The sequence below is a fragment of the Rana temporaria genome, chromosome 2 (assembly GCF_905171775.1).
Source record: "Rana temporaria chromosome 2, aRanTem1.1, whole genome shotgun sequence".
In the NCBI taxonomy this organism is placed as follows: domain Eukaryota; kingdom Metazoa; phylum Chordata; class Amphibia; order Anura; family Ranidae; genus Rana; species Rana temporaria.
The window spans coordinates 11,208,301-11,224,202 of record NC_053490.1 but is presented as its reverse complement, the minus strand read 5'-3'; the positions used below and the strand labels follow the sequence as shown (position 1 = coordinate 11,224,202).

At 48.0% G+C, this 15,902-nt stretch overlaps 1 protein-coding gene across 1 annotated transcript; it reads right to left on the bottom strand.

Annotated features, from left to right (window-relative positions):
• Positions 1-556: 556 nt before the first annotated feature.
• On the bottom strand, positions 557-5,707 carry LIPT2 (lipoyl(octanoyl) transferase 2). The gene is made up of 2 exons (XM_040339840.1): positions 5,209-5,707; positions 557-881 (listed from the first exon to the last, which is right to left on the bottom strand). The coding sequence occupies exons 1-2, from the start codon at positions 5,648-5,650 to the stop codon at positions 616-618; spliced, it is 708 nt and encodes a 235-aa protein (XP_040195774.1). The 5' UTR covers positions 5,651-5,707; the 3' UTR covers positions 557-615.
• Between the last annotated feature and the right edge of the window lie 10,195 nt (positions 5,708-15,902).

Here is a 15,902-nt window from a genome sequence, read left to right as displayed (position 1 = left end):
GTAGTAGCCCCTCGGTCTTTTCATAGAGCACAGTCATTGTGTAGTAGCTCCTCGGTCTCTTCATAGAGCACAGTCATTGTGTAGTAGCCCCTCGGTCTTTTCATAGAGCACAGTCATTGTGTAGTAGCTCCTCAGTCTCTTCATAGAGCACAGTCATTGTGTAGTAGCTCCTCAGTCTCTTCATAGAGCACAGTCACTGTGTAGTAGCTCCTCGGTCTCTTCATAGAGCACAGTCACTGTGTAGTAGCTCCTCGGTCTCATCATAGAGCACAGTCACTGTGTAGTAGCTCCTCGGTCTCATCATAGAGCACAGTCACTGTGTAGTAGCTCCTCGGTCTCTTCATAGAGCACAGTCATTGTGTAGTAGCTCCTCAGTCTCTTCATAGAGCACAGTCATTGTGTAGTAGCTCCTCAGTCTCTTCATAGAGCACAGTCATTGTGTAGTAGCTCCTCAGTCATAGAGCACAGTCACTGTGTAGTAGCTCCTTGGTCTCTTCATAGAGCACAGTCATTGTGTAGTAGCTCCTCAGTCTCTTCATAGAGCACAGTCATTGTGTAGTAGCTCCTCGGTCTCTTCATAGAGCACAGTCACTGTGTAGTAGCTCCTCGGTCTCTTCATAGAGCACAGTCATTGTGTAGTAGCTCCTCGGTCTCCTCCCCTCTGTCGCAGAGCTGTACAGTGCAGTTGAACTCTTCCTGGAAGGCTTGTAGGAATAGCGGGATGACCTCTTCCACGCTGACGTCTCTTCCCAGCTCGGCGCTCAGAGAGGTGACCCCCTTCCCCTGGATCCCGCACGGCACGATGTGGTTGAACCATGTCAGGTCGGTGTTGCAGTTCAGGGCTAACCCATGGGAGGTGATGTGGTGAGAACAATGGACGCCTGCCGGAGGGAGGAGATGGAATCAGCAACTTCACCAAAATAACACTCAGGTGCGAAAATACAGAAGGAGACAACGGGACAAGATGGACGTTGCCATTACAAATTATGAGAAAAAAAAAAACATTGTGGGGTCCCCCCCCCACCTCCTCCAGTCCATACCAGGCCTTTCGGGTCTGGTATGGATTTTAAGGGGGACTCCACGCAAAAAAAACGCATGTGGCCCCCCCACAATCCATACCAGACCCTTTTCTGAGCATGCAGGAAAGCACCTTGTTCCCATGTTGATGAGGACAAGGGCCTCTTCCCCACAACCCTGGGCTGTGGTTGTGGGGGTCTGCAGGTGGGGGGCTTATCAGAATCTGGGAGCCCCATTTAACAAGGGGGCCCCCAGATCCCGCCCCCCCCTCCCCCTTCACCAAAAGTATAAAAGTGAATAAAAACGAGAGCCCAGGGGGAGCCAGGTAACTGAAAAAAATATGTCCCCAGGTGTAGATAGATGAATTGACCCCCCATGTCTCTGCCGGGGAAATTCTCCCTCTAGATTTGGAAATCCCCTCATATATTCTACAGGACGTGCTGGGAGTTGTAGTCCCTTCATATATTCTACAGGACGTGCTGGGAGTTGTAGTCCCTTCATATATTCTACGGGACGTGCTGGGAGTTGTAGTCCCCTCATATATTCTACAGGACGTGCTGGGAGTTGTAGTCCCTTCATATATTCTACAGGACGTGCTGGGAGTTGTAGTCCCTTCATATATTCTACGGGACGTGCTGGGAGTTGTAGTCCCCTCATATATTCTACAGGACGTGCTGGGAGTTGTAGTCCCTTCATATATTCTACAGGACGTGCTGGGAGTTGTAGTCCCTTCATATATTCTACAGGACGTGCTGGGAGTTGTAGTCCTCTCATATATTCTACAGGACGTGCTGGGAGTTGTAGTCCCTTCATATATTCTACAGGACGTGCTGGGAGTTGTAGTCCCTTCATATATTCTACGGGACGTGCTGGGAGTTGTAGTCCCCTCATATATTCTACAGGACGTGCTGGGAGTTGTAGTCCCTTCATATATTCTACAGGACGTGCTGGGAGTTGTAGTCCCTTCATATATTCTACGGGACGTGCTGGGAGTTGTAGTCCCTTCATATATTCTACGGGACGTGCTGGGAGTTGTAGTCCCTTCATATATTCTACAGGACGTGCTGGGAGTTGTAGTCCCCTCATATATTCTACAGGACGTGCTGGGAGTTGTAGTCCCTTCATATATTCTACAGGACGTGCTGGGAGTTGTAGTCCCCTCATATATTCTACAGGACGTGCTGGGAGTTGTAGTCCCTTCATATATTCTACGGGACGTGCTGGGAGTTGTAGTCCCTTCATATATTCTACGGGACGTGCTGGGAGTTGTAGTCCCTTCATATATTCTACGGGACGTGCTGGGAGTTGTAGTCCTCTTATATAATATACAGGACGTGCTGGGAGTTGTAGTCCCCTCATATATTCTACGGGACGTGCTGGGAGTTGTAGTCCCCTCATATATTCTACAGGACGTGCTGGGAGTTGTAGTCCCCTCATATATTCTACAGGACGTGCTGGGAGTTGTAGTCCCCTCATATATTCTACAGGACGTGCTGGGAGTTGTAGTCCCCTCATATATTCTACAGGACGTGCTGGGAGTTGTAGTCCCCTCATATATTCTACAGGACGTGCTGGGAGTTGTAGTCCCCTCATATATTCTACAGGACGTGCTGGGAGTTGTAGTCCCTTCATATATTCTACGGGACGTGCTGGGAGTTGTAGTCCCTTCATATATTCTACGGGACGTGCTGGGAGTTGTAGTCCCCTCATATATTCTACAGGACGTGCTGGGAGTTGTAGTCCCCTCATATATTCTACAGGACATGCTGGGAGTTGTAGTTCCCTCATATATTCTACAGGGCGTGCTGGGAGTTGTAGTCCCCTCATATATTCTACGGGACGTGCTGGGAGTTGTAGTCCCCTCATATATTCTACAGGACGTGCTGGGAGTTGTAGTCCCCTCATATATTGTAAGAACATGCTGGGAGTTGTAGTCCTCTCATATATTCTACGGGACGTGCTGGGAGTTGTAGTCCCCTCATATATTCTACAGGACGTGCTGGGAGTTGTAGTCCTCTCATATATTCTACGGGAAGTGCTGGGAGTTGTAGTCCCCTCATATATTCTACAGGACGTGCTGGGAGTTGTAGTCCCCTCATATATTCTACAGGGCGTGCTGGGAGTTGTAGTCCCCTCATATATTGTAAGAACATGCTGGGAGTTGTAGTTCCCTCATATATTGTAAGAACATGCTGGGAGTTGTAGTCCCCTTATATATTCTACGGGACGTGCTGGGAGTTGTAGTCCCCCCACATAATACACAGGACACTCTGGGAGTTGTAGTCCTCTAATATATTCTACAGGACGTGCTGGGAGTTGTAGTCCCCTCATATATTCTACAGGACGTGCTGGGAGTTGTAGTCCCCTCATATATTCTACAGGACGTGCTGGGAGTTGTAGTCCCCTCATATATTCTACAGGACGTGCTGGGAGTTGTAGTCCCTTCATATATTCTACGGGACGTGCTGGGAGTTGTAGTCCCTTCATATATTCTACGGGACGTGCTGGGAGTTGTAGTCACTGTGTAGTAGCTCCTCGGTCTCATCATAGAGCACAGTCACTGTGTAGTAGCTCCTCAGTCTCCTCCCCTCTGTTGCAGAGCTGTACAGTGCCTCATATATTCCAAGAACATGCTGGGAGTTGTAGTCCCCTTATATATTCTACGGGACGTGCTGGGAGTTGTAGTCCCCCCACATAATACACAGGACACTCTGGGAGTTGTAGTCCTCTAATATAATACACAGGACATGCTGGGAGTTGTAGTCCCTCCATATAATACACAGGACATGCTGGGAGTTGTAGCCCCCATATAATACACAGGACATGCTGGGAGTTGTAGTCCGCTAATATAATACACAGGACACTCTGGAAGTTGTAGTCCGCTAATATAATACACAGGACACGCTGGGAGTTGTAGTCCCCCCATATAATACACAGGAGTTGTAGTTCTCTAATATAATACACAGGACATGCTGGGAGTTGTAGTCCCCTCATATATTCTACAGGACGTGCTGGGAGTTGTAGTCCCCTCATATATTCTACAGGACGTGCTGGGAGTTGTAGTCCCCTCATATATTCTACAGGACGTGCTGGGAGTTGTAGTCCCCTCATATATTCTACAGGACGTGCTGGGAGTTGTAGTCCCCTCATATATTCTACAGGACGTGCTGGGAGTTGTAGTCCCTTCATATATTCTACGGGACGTGCTGGGAGTTGTAGTCCCTTCATATATTCTACGGGACGTGCTGGGAGTTGTAGTCCCCTCATATATTCTACAGGACGTGCTGGGAGTTGTAGTCCCCTCATATATTCTACAGGACGTGCTGGGAGTTGTAGTTCCCTCATATATTCTACAGGGCGTGCTGGGAGTTGTAGTCCCCTCATATATTGTAAGAACATGCTGGGAGTTGTAGTCCTCTCATATATTCTACGGGACGTGCTGGGAGTTGTAGTCCCCTCATATATTCTACGGGACGTGCTGGGAGTTGTAGTCCTCTCATATATTCTACGGGAAGTGCTGGGAGTTGTAGTCCCCTCATATATTCTACAGGACGTGCTGGGAGTTGTAGTCCCCTCATATATTCTACAGGGCGTGCTGGGAGTTGTAGTCCCCTCATATATTGTAAGAACATGCTGGGAGTTGTAGTTCCCTCATATATTGTAAGAACATGCTGGGAGTTGTAGTCCCCTTATATATTCTACGGGACGTGCTGGGAGTTGTAGTCCCCCCACATAATACACAGGACACTCTGGGAGTTGTAGTCCTCTAATATAATACACAGGACATGCTGGGAGTTGTAGTCCCTCCATATAATACACAGGACATGCTGGGAGTTGTAGCCCCCATATAATACACAGGACATGCTGGGAGTTGTAGTCCGCTAATATAATACACAGGACACTCTGAAAGTTGTAGTCCGCTAATATAATACACAGGACACGCTGGGAGTTGTAGTCCCCCCATATAATACACAGGAGTTGTAGTCCTCTAATATAATACACAGGACATGCTGGGAGTTGTAGTCCCCCCATATAATACACAGGACATGCTGGGACTTGTAGTCCACTATTATAATACACAGGACATGCTGGGAGTTGTAGTCCCCCCATATAATACACAGGACACTCTGGGAGTTGTAGTCCCCCATATTATACACAGCACAAAGAGTCCAGGCAGAGGTCAGTCCTCACCTATGGCGCAGATCTTCCTCTCTCCCACCCACACTCCGGTCTCCTCGGCCCGCTCCCCGGTCACTCCCAGTCCCCGGCACAGGCCTATGGCCGCCCCCTCCAGGCCGCACACGTATCTCCGGAGGCCCCGGTGCAGGCGGCGCAGACTGAGGACCGGGTAACACACCAGCTGTCCGGGGCCATGAAAGGTGATGAGACCCCCGCGGTCCGTCCGCTGGAAGTCCGCTCCCAGGGCCCGGAGCCTGGCTTCCTCCTCCTCAGAGTACCGGTTGTGCCGGATCCCCACCGTGTACACCGGCCTGTGCTCCAACAGCAGCAGCCGGTCCTCCCCCCGCTCCGCGCATAGACGGGCGCACCGGGCCTGGGCCCGCACAGCCTCGGGGTAGGACAGCAAACCCAGCCGCAGGACGCGCAGCATTGGCCGGCCCGCCGAGAGCGACATACCGGGGATCCGTCACGGCCTGCTAGAGGGGGCGGGGACGTATGTTCAGGGTCACGGGCTGTAGGAGTGCAAGTCCCAGCCAGGACTAAGGTGACGACACAAGTCCCAGCGAGACCCTATAAGGCACAAGTACCACCAAGGACTAATGAGGCACCACAAGTCCCAGCCAGGACTAATGTGACACCACAAGTCCCAGCCAGGACTAAAAAGACACCACAAGTCCCAGCCAGGCCATATATAGTAAAGCGATGTGTAAACTTATGGCGCTATATAAATCCTGCATAATAATAAAGTACAACAAGTCCCATCCAGGACTAAAAAGCCACCACAAGTCCCAGCCAGGACTAAAAAGCCACCACAAGTCCCAGCCAGGACTAATGAGGCAGCACAAGTCCCAGCTAGGCTTTATATATTGTAAAGCACGGTGTAACTGTTGGCGCTACATAAATCCTGTATAATAATAAAGCACCACAAGTCCCAGCCAGGACCAAAAAGGCACCACAAGTCCCAGCCAGAACTAATGAGGCACCACTAGTCCCAGCCAGGCCCAGTGGGGCACTACAACTCCCAGCCAGGACCACTGAGGCACACAAGTCCCAACGAGGTCCAGTGAGACACTACAAGTTCCAACCAGGCCTAATGAAGTAACACTCCTAGTCAGGCCTAATAAGGAGCCACAAGTCCCAAACCGGTCCCAGTGAGGACTGGTGGGCTGCCTGGGACAGGGTTAGCATGGTGGGCTGACTGGGACCTGAGGCAGTGTTAGCATGGTGGTCTTCCGGGGACAGGGTTATCATGGTGGTCCTCCAGGGACAGGGTTATCATGGTGGTCCTCCAGGGACAGGGTTATCATGGTGGTCCTCCAGGGACAGGGTTATCATGGTGGTCCTCCAGGGACAGGGTTATCATGGTGGTCCTCCAGGGACAGGGTTATCATGGAGGTCCCCAAAGATTCACTAGATGACACCAAACTCAGTTGGAGAAACAGGGGTGCACTTGGAGACACTAGACCCCCTCCCTTTAGATTGTAAGCTCTAAGAGCCGGGCCCTCCTGTACCTTTTGTATTGAACTGTACTGTAATTGTGTTGTCCCTATACATTGTAAAGCGCTGCATAAACTGTTGGCGCTATTTAAATTGTGTATAATAACAATAGACGACACGGTTCACTTGGAGACATTAGACGACAGGGGTCACTTGGGGACACTGGATGACATAAGGTTGTACTGGAACACATATGGAAACACAGGGTCACATTTGGAATCACTAAATGACACAGAACTCACTTGGAGACACTATATGACTTGGAGGTGCACTGGGATGCGTTTGGAGAGAATAGGAGAGGTGATGGTGCACTGGGACACACTCAAAGACACAGAGGATACACCTGGAGATATGGGGATTAACATAGAGTCATTAGATGACACGGAACTCACTTGGAGACACTAGATGACACAAGGTTTACTTGGAGACATGGGGGTGCATTTAGAGACAGATGACATGGGGGTGCAATGGCGCACACTTTGAGATATTAAATGATACAGGGATGACTTGGAGACCCTAGGTATTATAGGGTTGGACTAGGGATACAGCTGGAGACACGGGAAAACACAAAGATTCACCGAACTCAGTTGGAGAAACAGGGGTGCACTTGGAGACACTAGACAATACGGGTCACTTGGTGACACTAGACAATACGGGTCACTTGGTGACACTAGACACAGGGATGCATCTGGAGACACTAGACACAGGGGTCACGTGGAGACACTGGATGATATAAGGGTGTACTGGGACGCACATGGAGACACAGGGTCACATTTTGAATCACTAAATGACACAGAACTCACTTGGAGACACTATGGGCCAGATTCAGGTAGCACGGCGCATCTTTGTGCAGGCGTAGCGCATCTCATATGCGCTACGCCGACGTAACTCTGAGAGGCAAGAGCAGTATTCACAAAGCACTCGCTCCCTACGTTGCGCCAGCGTAACGTAAATTGGCCGGCGTAAGCCCGCCTAATTCAAAGTAGGAAGGTAGTGGGCGTGATACATTTAAATTAACCCTGACCCCATGCAAATGAAGGGCCGAACGAACGGCACATGCACGCGCATGCGCAGAATCACGTCGAATTTACTCCCTAAGATACGACGGCTCAATGCCTATGATGTGAACGTAACCTACGCCCAGCCCCATTCACGTACGACTTACGTAAACAAACGTAAAATACGACAGCTGTTCCGACGTCCATACCATAACATGACTTACACCTGCTTTATGAGGCTTAACGTTACGCCGGACATACGCTTTGTTTACTTCCGGGTACCAGGACGTGACGTCATAACATCGCGCCCGGGCCTCCGACGCTCATAGAGATAACCGGTCATCTCTATGCTCTTCGTTCGGCGGTGGCCGTTTCGTTCTACGGGTCTCCAATGGCACGGAGAAGCACCGGATGGCGGCGGGAGGGGGGGATGTCCCCTCCCACCGCCTGTAAGAACGATCAAGAGGCGGAACCGCCGCTATGATCGTTCTTATCGTGCGCACAATCGCTGACTGAAAAAAGGATATCTGAATGATGCCTGTAGCTGCACCCATCATTCAGATATCCCCACTGAAGTCCAGGACGTTATATGACATCCTACGCTACGGAAGTGGGTTAAAGGAGTTGTAAAGGAATTTTTTTTTTCACCTTAATGCAATCTATGCATTAAGGTGAAAAAACATCTGCTGCTGCCGGCCTCCCCCCCGAGCCCCCATTATACTTACCTGACCCCTCAAAAGTCCCACGCGGTCCCGATATCCTCTTCGCCGCTCAGTTTGGTCGCTGATTGGCTAGAGCGGATGGATTGAGAGCAGCGCAGCCATTGGCTGGCGCTGCTGTCAATCACATCCAGTGACGCGGCGCGCCAAGGGGCGGGGCCGAGTTATACAGTGAGCGGCTATGGCCTCTCGCTGTATCACGGGAGCGCGCCTGCAATTAGTGACCACCATGCGAGCTCTCGCATGACTGTGGTTACTAATACCGGGGAGGACCAGAGACAGCCGCCGAGGGACCCCAGAAGATGTGGATCGGGGGCACTCTGTGCAAAACAAACTGCACAGTGGTGGTAAGTATAACATGTAGATAAATGTAGATAAATGTAGATAAATGTAAAGTTATGCACTTGGGGGCTAAGAATATGCATGCATCATACATACTAGGGGGAGTACAACTGGGGGGGTCTGTAGTGGAGAAAGATCTGGGGGTTTTAGTTGATCTTAAGCTCAATAATGGCATGCAATGCCAAGCTGCGGGTTCCAAAGCGAGCAAAGTCCTTTCTTGTATAAGAGAGGTATGGACTCCAGAGAGATAGATATCATTTTGCCCCTGTACAAATCATTAGTAAGACCTCATCTGGAATATGCAGTTCAGTTTTGGGCACCAGTTCTCAAAAAGGATATCGGGGAACTGGAGAAAGTGCAGAGAAGAGCAACCAAATTGATAAGAGGCATGGAGGAGCTCAGCTATGAGGAAAGATTAGAGGAACTGAATTTATTCACTCTTGAGAAGAGGAGAATAAGGGGGGATATGATCAACATGTACAAATATATAAGAGGTCCATACAGTGAACTTGGTGTTGAGTTATTCACTTTACGGTCAACACTGAGGACAAGGGGCACTCTTTACGTCTAGAGGAAAAGAGATTTCACCTCCAAATACGGAAAGGTTTTTTCACAGTAAGAGCTGTGAAAATGTGGAACAGACTCCCTCCAGAGGTGGTTCTGGCCAGCTCAGTAGATTGCTTTAAGAAAGGTCTGGATTCTTTCCTAAATGTACAGAATATAACTGAGTACTAAGATTTGTAGGTAAAGTTGATCCAGGGTAAATCCGATTGCCTCTCGGGGGATCAGGAAGGAATTTTTTCCCCTGCTGTAGCAAATTGGATCATGCTCCGCTGGGGTTTTTTGCCTTCCTCTGGATCAACTGTGGGTATGAAGTTGGGTGTATAGGATTTTACTGTGTTTTTTTATTTTGTTTTTTGTGGTTGAACTGGATGGACTTGTGTCTTTTTTCAACCTGACTAACTATGTAACTATGTAACTATGTAACTATGTTTGTTATTTAAAAAAAAAAAAACATTTTCCTTTAGTGACCCTTGAGGCTGGGTTCACACCTAGGCGAATTGGTTGCAGCTTAAACCGCATCCAATTCGCATAACATTATAAAATACATTGTTTTCAATGAGGCTGGTTCACATATGTGCGATGCATTCGCACTGCGCATTGCCGAAAAAACTTGTGCGTTTTCTAGGCATTGTGTTGCGGCTCAGGTGCGAATTCAGGCCCATTATCTTCTATGGGTACGCATCTGATTCGCACATGTGTTCATTTCTCTTCAGGATTTCTCTCCTTCAGCTCAATACACTTCCCCCCTCCCCCTCCCCTCTCCCAGGTCTCCAAATTCGCATCTAAAATGGAGCTGATCTGCTGAACAGTTCTCTTATCTCTCTGCAGAGATAAGAGAGCCGAAATTCGCACCGCACTAGTGTGAATCCGGCCTTAAACTTGCAGTGATGGCAAACCTTGGCACCCCAGATGTTTTGGAACTACATTTCCCACAATGCTCATGCACTCTTCTGTATGGTTTAGCATCATGGGAAATGTAGTTCTAAAACATCTGGGGTGCCAAGGTTCGCCATCACTGCTTTAAAGTGTCACCTATGGACAATTGTGGGTACTGTAGTGTGTTGCTGTTTCATGGGTGCACATAAACTCGTCTTTCAGTGTATATTTAAAAAAAAAAAAAATGATATTATATATTGTTTTTGTGATCAAATTAAATTTAGTATATTTTTTACTGAACATTTGGAATGTGCTATTATCATGTTGCAAATGATTTTGAATATACCACCGTTTTGTTCTCCGAGGTCCCTGCATTAATATATAATGTTGTTTTTTTTATCTAATCTTCTGGCCTAAAATGTGAATTTTTGCATATGTGCAAAAAAAAGGCAAAAGCGGCTTTGACAGCAAAAGAGATAACGATGTGTGGTCTGCTGGTTTTACCCCACTGGCAGGCTTGCTACCCCCTGGGCTACAGTCTATGTACCCCATACAGGAATCCGACCTTGAGAAAAATTGCCTAAGATGTACAGTAATTGGGCTAGATTCATATAGCCCGCCGTAAGTTTGTGCGGGCGTAGCGTATCTCAGATACGCTACGCCGCCGTAACTTAGTGAGGCTGGGGCTGGATTCACAAAGAACCAGCGCCCTAAGTTACGGCGGCGTAGCGCAAATCTGCCGGCGTAAGCGCGCCGAATTCAAATTGAGAAGAGGTGGGCGCGTTTTATGTAAATAAAGCATGACCCCACGTAAATTACGTCTCTAACGAACGGTGCATGCGCCGTCCGTGAACGTATCCCAGTGCGCATGCTCCTAATCACATTGCAAATAGTCAATGCTTTCGACGTGTACGTAATTTACGCAAAGCCCTATTCGCGAACGACTTACGCAAACGACGCAAAATTTGACGTCCCTACTTAACATTGGCTATGCCTCATATAGCAGGAGTAACGTTACGCCGGAAAAAGCCTTACACAAACGACGTAAAAAAATCCGCCGGGCGCACGTACGTTTCTGAATCGGCGTATCCAGCTCATTTGTATATTCTACGCTGAAATCGACGGAAGCGCCACCTAGCAGCCAGCGTAAACATGCAACTAAGATACGACGGCGTAAGAGACTTACGCCAGTCGGATCTTAGCCTAATTTCGGCGTATCTTGCTTTCTGAATACAGAAAGAAGATACGCCGGCGCAGCTTTGAATTTACGCGGCGTATCTATAGATACGCTGATGTAAATTCTTTCTGAATCTAGCCCAATGAGTTTTTAAAGAGAACGTTAGAGATCGTCTCTATTCTCTCCTGTCATGGTGGTGTGCGTCCCGACAATATTTCCTCTGCGTCTGTATCGGCTTGGCTTTGTCTTTGTGCCGTCTCTGAAAAACAAAAGTACACAAACACAGAAATAGCTGAAAAACAGGATGTTTTCTTAGGTCCCGACATCAGTCGGCATGACGATGAGCGGCGCACTGCTCAGAGAAAGTTCTCCTGACCTTGTTGTGGGACGCACAATCTGAACACGGGATGTTATGAACCATGATTTAGAGTTCCGTGGCAGTAAACCATAAAAATGTCACACGGCTTCTTGCTGCATTGCAGTAATTGGCACCCAGTCGTTTACTAAACCTAATTACTAAAAGTTCATAGGAGCTAGAACATGTTACTGTGGCTTCAAATCTTTCCGAAAAAAAAGACTCCTTGGTGCTCCTGCCTAGTGTTGCTCACGAATATTCGCATTGCGAATATTCGTTACGAATATGGCATATTCGAATATTCGCGAATAACTCGAATTTCGCGGCCAATATTCGCTATTCCGAATATTCGCATTTTTTCAAATTTATTTTTAAAACAGATCACATCCTATCGACGTCTAAAAGCATTGCTGGTATGATTAGAGACCCTGGGCCGAGTAGCTAAGCTGAGGCGATCCTTTTATGTTTCCGAATATTCGCAATCGCGAATATTCGATTTCCGAATATTCGCGAATACTTTCTCCGCCCTTCTTTTGCATCAGAGCCAATCAGAGTTCTCCTACCACAGTTGTCAAAATCTCGCAATCAATTTCGCATTCGCATTAGCGAAGTTTCTATAAAATATCACCAATATTCGATTTCCGAATATTCGCGAATACTTTCTCCGCCCTTCTTTTGCATCAGAGCCAATCAGAGTTCTCCTACCACAGTTGTCAAAATCTCGCAATCAATTTCGCATTAGCGAAATTTCGCAATTTTTTTTTTTTTATAAAATATCACGAATATTCGATTTTAGCGAATATTTCACGAATATTCGGCTATATATTCGTGATATATCGCGAAATCGAATATGGCGTATTCCGCTCAACACTACTCCTGCCATGTAGGTTCATGTTCAGGAACTTATGAACCTCCCTGGCGGTATGATTATTTCAGATTTTAGGTGCTGAAAGCGGTACAATTATTTTGCAAGGATATTTGGCGTTTTAAATTGTAGGCCTGTAATTCTTCGGAATAACTCACTTAACCACTTAAAGTGGTTGTAAACCCTTTTTTTGTACTTTTACCTACAGGTAAGCCTATAATAAGGCTTACCTGTAGGTAAGGAGAATATCTCCTAAACCTGCACGGTTTAGGAGATATTCCCCTCGCAATGCGCCACTGCGCATGCGCAGGGGAGATCTACGGCGAAAGGACCGGCAGCCGCCGGACCTTGCCGAATTTAAATCTCCTGCGAGCACGCGCGGGAGTGACGTCATCGCCGCTCCAGCCAATCACAGCGCTGGAGCGGCGATACCCGGAAGACACGCCAGGCAAGAGGACATCTCGCTCGGCGTGGACCAGGTAAGTGGTACACACCTCGTTCCGAGGTAAGTATTTCATAATGAGCTAATATGCGGTGCATATTAGCTCATTATGACTTTTGCCTTGCAGCAGAAAAAAAAAATAAAAAAAATTTAGGCGGGTTTACAACCGCTTTAAGCCCCGGACCAAAATGCTGGTAAAGGACCAAGCCCCTTTTTGCGATTCGGCACTGCGTCGCTTTAACTGACAATTGCGCGGTCGTGCGACGTGGCTCCCAAACAAAATTGCCGTCCTTTTTTCCGCACAAATAGAGCTTTCTTTTGGTGGTATTTGATCACCTCTGCGGTTTTTATTTTTTGCGCTATAAACAAAAATAGAGCGACAATTTTGAAAAAAATGAATATTTTTTACTTTTTGCTATAATGAATATCCCCCAAAAATATATAAAAAAACTATTTTTTTCCTCAGTTTAGGCCGATACGTATTCTTCTACCTATTTTTCGTAAAAAAAAAACGTTTATTGATTTTTTTGCGCAAAAGTTATAGCGTTTACAAAATAGGGGATAGTTTTATGGCATTTTTTTAAAATTTTTTTTTTACTAGTAATGGCGGCGATCAGCGATTTTTTTTTTTTCCGGTACTGCGACATTATGGCGGACACTTCGGACACTTTTGACACATTTTTGGGACCATTGGCATTTTTATAGTGATCAGTGCTATAAAAATGCATTGATTACTGTAAAAATTTCACTGGCAGGGAAGGGGTTAACACTAGGGGGCGAGGAAGGGGTTAAGTATGTTCCCTGGGTGTGTTCTAACTGTGGGGGGGGGGTGGCCTCACTAGGGGAAATGACTGATCTTCTGTTCATACATTGTATGAACAGAAGATCAGCATTTCTCCCCTGACAGGACCGGGAGCTGTGTGTTTACACACACAGCTCCCGGTCCCCGCTCTGTAACGAGCGATCGCGTGTGCCCGGCGGCGATCGCGCCCGCCGGGCACGCGCACGGGAGTCGGGGACCCCTAGAGAGCCGACGTATAGCTACTGGCTCGCGCGCAGGTGAGCGACCTGCCTCCGTGTACGGCGGCTGGTCGGCAAGTAGTTAATATAAGGTGACAATGCCCTGTCTCCTAGTTGTGCTCCTGCATGGAGTTTGCATGACCTCCCTGAGCTTGTGTGGGTTTCCTCCGGGTATTCCCCTTTCCTCTCACACACCAAAGACATGCAGGTAGGTTAAAGGGGTTGTAAAGGTACAATTTTTTCCCCCTAAATGGCTTCCTTTACCTTACCTTGTTTTCTCAGTAGCATCAGCTGCCGTGGGGTTCAGCAGGGAGAATCTGCATTGCACAGGGTGATTAGGGTGTGCCCAGGCACACTCAGCACACCCTGTGCGCATGCTTATGACAAGGACAATTAAAGGGGTTGTAAAGGTACAATTTTTTTCCCAAAATATCTTCCTTTACCTTAGTGCAGTTCTCCTTCACTTACCTCATCCTTCCATTTTGCTTTTAAATGTCCTTATTTCTTCTGAGAAATCCTCACTTCCTGTTCTTCTGTCTGTAACTCCACACAGTAATGCGAGGCTTTCTCCCTGGTGTGGAGTGTCGTGCTCGCCCCCTCCCTTGGACTACCGGAGAGTCAGGACGCCCACTAACACACAGCTCCTTTCTCTATCTGCAACGTAGAGAGCGTCCTGACTCTCCGGTAGTCCAAGGGAGGGGGCGAGCATGACACTCCACACCAGGGAGAAAGCCTCGCATTACTGTGTGGAGTTACAGACAGAAGAACAGGAAGTGAGGATTTCTCAGAAGAAATAAGGACATTTAAAAGCAAAATGGAAGGATGAGGTAAGTGAAGGAGGACTGCACTAAGGTAAAGGAAGCTATTTTGGGGAAAAAATTGTACCTTTACAACCCCTTTAATTGTCCTTGTCATAGGCGTGCGCACAGGGTGTGCTGGGTGTGCCTGGGCACACCTTAATCACCCTGTGCAATGCAGATTCTCCCTGCTGAACCCCACGGCAGCTGAACCCCTCATCCTTCCATTTTGCTTTTAAATGTCCTTATTTCTTCTGAGAAATCCTCACTTCCTGTTCTTCTGTCTGTAACTCCACACAGTAATGCGAGGCTTTCTCCCTGGTGTGGAGTGTCGTTCTCGCCCCCTCCCTTGGACTACAGGAGAGTCAGGACGCTCTCTACGTTGCAGATAGAGAAAGGAGCTGTGTGTTAGTGGGCGTCCTGACTCTCCGGTAGTCCAAGAGAGGGGGCGAGCACGACACTCCACACCAGGGAGAAAGCCTCACATTACTGTGTGGAGTTACAGACAGAAGAACGTTATCATGTTGGAATACTGCCCTGCGGTCCAGTCTCTGAAGGGAGGGGATCATGCTCTGCTTCAGTATGTCACAGTACATGTTGGCATTCTTGGTTCCCTCAGTGATCTGTAGCTCCCCAGTGCCGGCAGCACTCATGCAGCCCCAGACCATGACACTCCCACCACCATGCCTGACTGTAGGCAAGACTCACTTGTCTTTGTCCTCCTCACCTGGTTGCCGCCATACACGCCTGACACCATCTGACACCAAATAAGTTTATCTTGGTCTCATCAGACCACAGGACACGGTTCCAGTAATCCATGTCCTTAGTCTGCTTGTCTTCAGCAAAACTGTTTGGGGGCTTTCTTGTGCATCATCTTTAGAAGAGGCTTCCTTCTGGGATGACAGCCATGCAGACCAATTTGATGCAGTGTGTGGTGTATGGTCTGAGCACTGACAGGCTGACCCCCCACCCCTTCAACCTCTGCAGCAATGCCGGCAGCACTCATACATCTATTTAACAAAGACAACCTCTGTGTATGACGCTGAGCACGTGA

Coding starts and splice junctions, on each gene's coding strand:
- LIPT2 (XM_040339840.1), bottom strand. CDS start 5,650: ATGTCGCTCTCGGCGGGCCGGCCAATGCTGCGCGTCCTGCGGCTGGGT. Junction 882..5,208: donor GAGGAAGATCTGCGCCATAG/GTGAGGACTGAC, acceptor TCCCTCCGGCAG/GCGTCCATTGTTCTCACCAC.